Source organism: Gymnoscopelus microlampas, assembly GCF_963454915.1.
Source record: "Gymnoscopelus microlampas genome assembly, chromosome: 11".
NCBI classification, from domain to species: Eukaryota; Metazoa; Chordata; class Actinopteri; order Myctophiformes; family Myctophidae; genus Gymnoscopelus; species Gymnoscopelus microlampas.
This window is the reverse complement of record NC_139948.1, coordinates 47671855-47677516: the sequence shown is the minus strand read 5'-3', so window position 1 is coordinate 47677516 and position 5662 is coordinate 47671855. Positions and strand designations below refer to the sequence as shown.

The window sequence follows — 5662 nt, the reverse complement described above, 5'->3', positions numbered from 1 at the left end:
TCATCTGCAACACAATTGTACACATTATGTAGGGAGGGGTCCCATACTTTTTACTCCACTGCATTTCTTGGAAGGGACTCTTGGTACCTAAATATACAAAAATATAGTATGAATTAACTACTTAAGCCCTATTTCAAATATAGTGAAAATAGCTGATCTACAAGCTCACAATGTGGCATGATGTGATGCTTTATGAGCTTGTAGATCTGCTATTTCAATTTTTTTATATTTATTTACTTATGCAATAAAATGTGCATCGTAATTTGTACTTTTGAATACTTGAGTATTTACTTGGACATATGTACTCCATTATAAGAAAATATCAACGAGTGTCATTCTTTTTTTATTGTTTTATTAGTATTATTTTTGCACTTTAAAGTGAGTCAAATTCAAGGAGTTTACACACAGGCGTTTGAATATTAATTGTTGAATATTAACTGCTGATTTCTTTTCAAGGATCACATTTTCCTTCTATTATAATCAGCTACAAAAAAGAGTCAATCATTAACATAGAATATGTTTGTGTTCAATGAACTGTTATATAATAATTACAGTAAAGTAGAAAACACTGAAAATAAAATATTGTTATTCCTGACATACATTATTTCTGTACAGTACATTAATGAATAAAAGTGTTAAATTGAACTTAAACTTGAATGCCATGAAATACAACAACCAAGTTCTTGTTCCAAAGGAGAAATGTAGATATTTCAACATTCTCACAGACAGGTCATATGTTTTAAGCTAAATACTCCATTTACCATTATTAGTATTTGGCTGTACTTCAGATGTAAAATTCAGTTAATGTGTTTCAATATAATAGATCTATAATACATCATTAGGAACAGCAGTTAAATGACTTGATTTGAAGTGACAGTTGACTAAAACCAAACCTTTGAAGAACACGTTTGTTGTCTTGAATGCAAACTAACTTTTTTTTTTGTGTAAACCTAAGGATTAGTCTAAACTGAGTGATTGACAGGAGAGATGGTCAGAGGAGCAGAGTTTTTACCACTACCACAGGGACCGAAGAATGGATAGAGTTTCTCAGTGAAGGTGCAGCCAGTGTAAGAGTAGAGATGAACTCTGGCCTCCACATCATAAAAGGAAACCAGACCTTCCTCATAATCCACAAACACTGCCACTTTCTGGACCTTCTCTCTCACAGAGAGGAGGACAGGAGAACCAGCAGGAGCCTTGTACTCATTTCCATTCCTCAACACTATAGTCCAGTAACCATTGTTGGGGCCCAGTGTGATTTTTCCTTTCCTGTTGATGGACTCTCTGGCCACTCCTAAACTCCAGTCAGTCTTCCCTTTAACCTGAACCTCATAATAAAACCTTCCTGAGGAGAAGCTTTGTTTTCCTAAGACACAGGTATTTGTAGAGAATCTCTCTGTGTTGTTTGGGAGATTTTTCCTTGCGTCATCATCATGTACTTGTTTCCCATCCTCAGACAGGATGAGATCGCAGTGTGCTGTATCAGGGTCCAGAGTTACATCCACTGCATATTGCTGAATCCTGCTAAGCTCAACACCACACAGTTTCTTCTCCATCTCTTGGCTGAGTGTCTTCTCCAGCTGAGCCACAGCTGTCCTCACAGTCCCCACATATGAAGGCTGATGCACATTGACCTTTGTCCAATCCTTGGTGGGTGGAGGGGTCTTGATGGATGTGAAGTTCTGGAGGAGCTGGAGGTGGTCTTCAGTGAGTGAGAGCTGCTCCAGCTCAGAGCTTCTCTTCTCTAACTGAGTGATTTCCTGTTCCAGCTCTTTGATGAAGCCTTCAGCCTGTTTCTCTGTTGTTTTCTGCTTCTCTTCAATCACATCAATGACTTCAGCCTGGCTTCTCTCAATGCAGCTCGCCAGAGCAGTGAAGACCTGCACACTGTGTGCTATCTCTCTGTCTGCATCTTTCTGGCTGAACTCTACTGAGTGTTTGACCTCCTGAATCTTCAGTTTCCTGTCTTGTATCATCTTCTGAACTCCAGCCTCTGTCTTTCCCAGTTCGGCCTTCTTTACTTCGTATTCCTCTTTCAAAGATACGATGTGATGTGACTTGTGGTCTGACTCAGTGCAGAACTGACAAACACACATGTGGTCAGTCTTACAGAACAGCTCCAGAAGTCTGTCATGTTTCTTACACATAACGTCTTCCAGGTTCTTCACAGGGTCGATTAGTTTGTGTCGTTTTAATGCTGTGGAACTCTGATGAGGCTCCAGGTGAGTCTCACAGTAGGAGGCCAGACACATCAGGCAGGACTTCAGAGCCTTCAGTTTGGTCTCAGTACAGACGTCACAGGAGACTTCATCTGGTTTAGCAGGTTCTTGGTTTGTGTTTGACGTTTGTTTGAGCTCCTTTGACTTCCTGAACTGATCAGCCATCTCTGAGAAGACTTTATTAACAGAGCATTTTGGTCTACTATAGAAGATTTCTTGACATAGTGGACACTTACACACATCAGTTGTGTCCCAATGATGTGTGATACAGGTGTTACAGTAGTTGTGTCCACATGGAGTGGTGATTGGGTCAGTGAACACATCCAGACAGATAGAACACAGGAACTGCTCTTCAGAATGAAGACTGCTGGCGGATGCCATTTCTACACACTGTGAAAATAAAAGTGAAAAAAAAAAGAAAAGTTTTTTTAATTATAATGTTTTTAATTTATACAGACTAACCTAAAAAGGCTGATGCCCATTGGGAACGATGCCTGTCGGGAATGATGCATGTTGGGAACACATTCCCCTCTGGTTATGCAATACCAAGATAGGCAGATATTTCACACATTCATAGCTTGATATAGTATAGCAGAGGTGTAATGTTGTTGCAACAGTGCGAGCTATAGTGAAACACACACATGGATTGAGTATGTGGTCTTCACAAAACACATATACAGGGGTCATCACCATGCCAGCCTGTGATGGACATTTTCTTTTTTTACTACAGACATAAAAAAAAGTGGTCAATACTATTACCAAAACCACTCCTAATGTGCCATAGTGTATGTGTATATGCTACACATTTTAAAAGCTGATCTACAAGCTCACAATGCATCATATCGTGACATGATGTGAGTTTGTAGATCAGCTTAGATTTGTTTTTCTTTTTTTCTAATTTGTTTGTTTGTTTGAAGTTTCTTCTTTTTTTGTGCCTATAATTACATACCCAACATTTGGGGAACCCTATATCAAGGGGTTTCCTGTTTACCAGTGTTGCCATGTCTGCTTACTATAAGCGACTTTTGGGCCTGTTGTTTCTGTAAAGTCACTTGTAAGTACTGGTGGTTGCAGTTGGGCTTGTATCTAAAGCAGTCACTTATTTGGGCTGGCTTCCTAATGTTTTTTTTTTTTTTCTTTTTCATTTCTAGGACCCCCAGATTAATATGTATTTGTCCGCAGAACCTCATCTGAAAATAATGTGACAGGGACCCCCCATAGCCTACAAGATTTTTGTTGTTAAAAGGTTTCAAAAATATTCAAAACATTTTACTTTCCTATTTTTTGAAAATAGCATTTCTACAAGCTCACAACACATCGCGACAAATTGTGAGCTTGTAGATCTGCTATTTTCAAATAGCTGAAAGTGGTAATTGTCTTAGCTTTTGGCCTTGTTTTCATAGACCCATGTCTGCTTGTTTCTCTTGCAAGATCTGGCAACACTGCTGATTACCTGCATTATGCCTGCAGTAGCCTACTAGGGCGGAAGTGAACAGATATTGAACTAGAAAATGTGCTCCTCGGAGCACAGGTCTCCACCAGGCGAGGTGGTAAAACTGTTCCTGATTAATTCTGTCTTACCTATTTATATTACATATTTGTGATGTCACGTGAAGCTTGACCAATGTTAGGTGTTCACAGACGGACGGACACACACACACACGGACGGACAAAGTGAAAACATACTCTAAACCATGCTTTCGGCCTGGCGGAGACAATGAAGCAGCACACAGAGAAAAACACAATGGCACCACCCTGGAGAAGGGCCAAAAATAAGGTGAATACTGGCAGTTGGCAGTCCTGAGACTGGCATTAATTGTGGCAAAAATGTCCAAGTCTATTCAGTGTTTAGATTTCAATAATTGGGTCTACTTCTACACCATTACAGTCAGTGTTTCTATCTACTCTACACCATTACAGTGAGTGTTTCCATCTACTCTACACCATTACAGTCAGTGTTTCTATCTACTCTACACCATTACAGTCAGTGTTTCCATCTACTCTACACCATTACAGTCAGTGTTTCTATCTACTCTACACCATTACAGTCAGTGTTTCCATCTACTCTACACCATTACAGTCAGTGTTTCTATCTACTCTACACCATTACAGTCAGTGTTTCCATCTACTCTACACCATTACAGTCAGTGTTTCTATCTACTCTACACCATTACAGTCAGTGTTTCCATCTACTCTACACCATTACAGTCAGTGTTCCTATCTACTCTACACCATTACAGTCAGTGTTTCCATCTACTCTACCATTACAGTCAGTGTTTCCATCTACTCTACACCATTACAGTCAGTGTTTCCATCTACTCTACACCATTACAGTCAGTGTTTCTATCTACTCTACACCATTACAGTCAGTGTTTCCATCTACTCTACACCATTACAGTCAGTGTTTCTATCTACTCTACACCATTACAGTCAGTGTTTCCATCTACTCTACACCATTACAGTCCGTGTTTCCATCTACTCTACACCATTACAGTCAGTGTTTCCATCTACTCTACACCATTACAGTCAGTGTTTCCATCTACTCTACACCATTACAGTCAGTGTTTCCATCTACTCTACACCATTACAGTCAGTGTTTCCATCTACTCTACACCATTACAGTCAGTGTTTCCATCTACTCTACACCATTACAGTCAGTGTTTCCATCTACTCTATACCATTACAGTCAGTGTTTCCATCTACTCTACACCATTACAGTCAGTGTTTCCATCGCATATTACTTAGCTGCAGAGGTGAGTGGGCACATAGTATATGTCATATGGTTATTATAAGTCTTTTCAGAGGACAGTGTTACTTGAGGATAGGAGATCAAGCTAAACTAGTTTTTGTTTGTCACGAAAGCTAGGTGTGGTTTCCAGGAAGGTGAACAGGTATTCTGTCTTGATGGGAAAGTCTTAGATCATGCATAGGTGTTATGCAGTCAAAACAGAAACGTACATGATGAGAGATTAATGAAGAGCACCACAGGATTTTAAGGAATGCAGTCACGACTAGTTTGATGCAAGGGCTCCTAAATCATGTCATCCTGACACTTTACAAGTCACCAAAATCATTGAAACTATTTCTTAAAAGATTACTTTCTGTATATTTATAATGAAAAATATATATTTCATAAAATAATAAATGTGCCACGGACATGGACAGGTCTTGCAACAGACAAGTTTGATGACCCCTGTACACATGATAAAACATACTCCATGCTTTTGAAAAGCAACACTCACATGTCGCATCGTGATGCGTTGTAGATCGCCTATTATTTGAATAGCCGATTGTGTTTGAATATGCCTTTGATATATGGTGGAGTAGAAAGTATTAAGTATTAAAAAAATACTCTAATCAAGTAAAACTGCCTTGAAATTGTTAGTACAGTACTTGAGTAAATGTACTCAGTGGTGTAAAAAGTATTAAATTATTTTATTTAA

General features: G+C 39.0%; 1 protein-coding gene across 1 annotated transcript; it reads right to left on the bottom strand.

Annotated features, from left to right (window-relative positions):
- Positions 1 to 560: 560 nt before the first annotated feature.
- LOC311056223 (E3 ubiquitin-protein ligase TRIM39-like) lies at positions 561 to 2600 on the bottom strand (the record flags this gene model as incomplete). Its single annotated transcript, XM_084072686.1, has 1 exon — positions 561 to 2600. The coding sequence occupies one exon, from the start codon at positions 2598 to 2600 to the stop codon at positions 963 to 965; it is 1638 nt and encodes a 545-aa protein (XP_083928812.1). The 3' UTR covers positions 561 to 962.
- Between the last annotated feature and the right edge of the window lie 3062 nt (positions 2601 to 5662).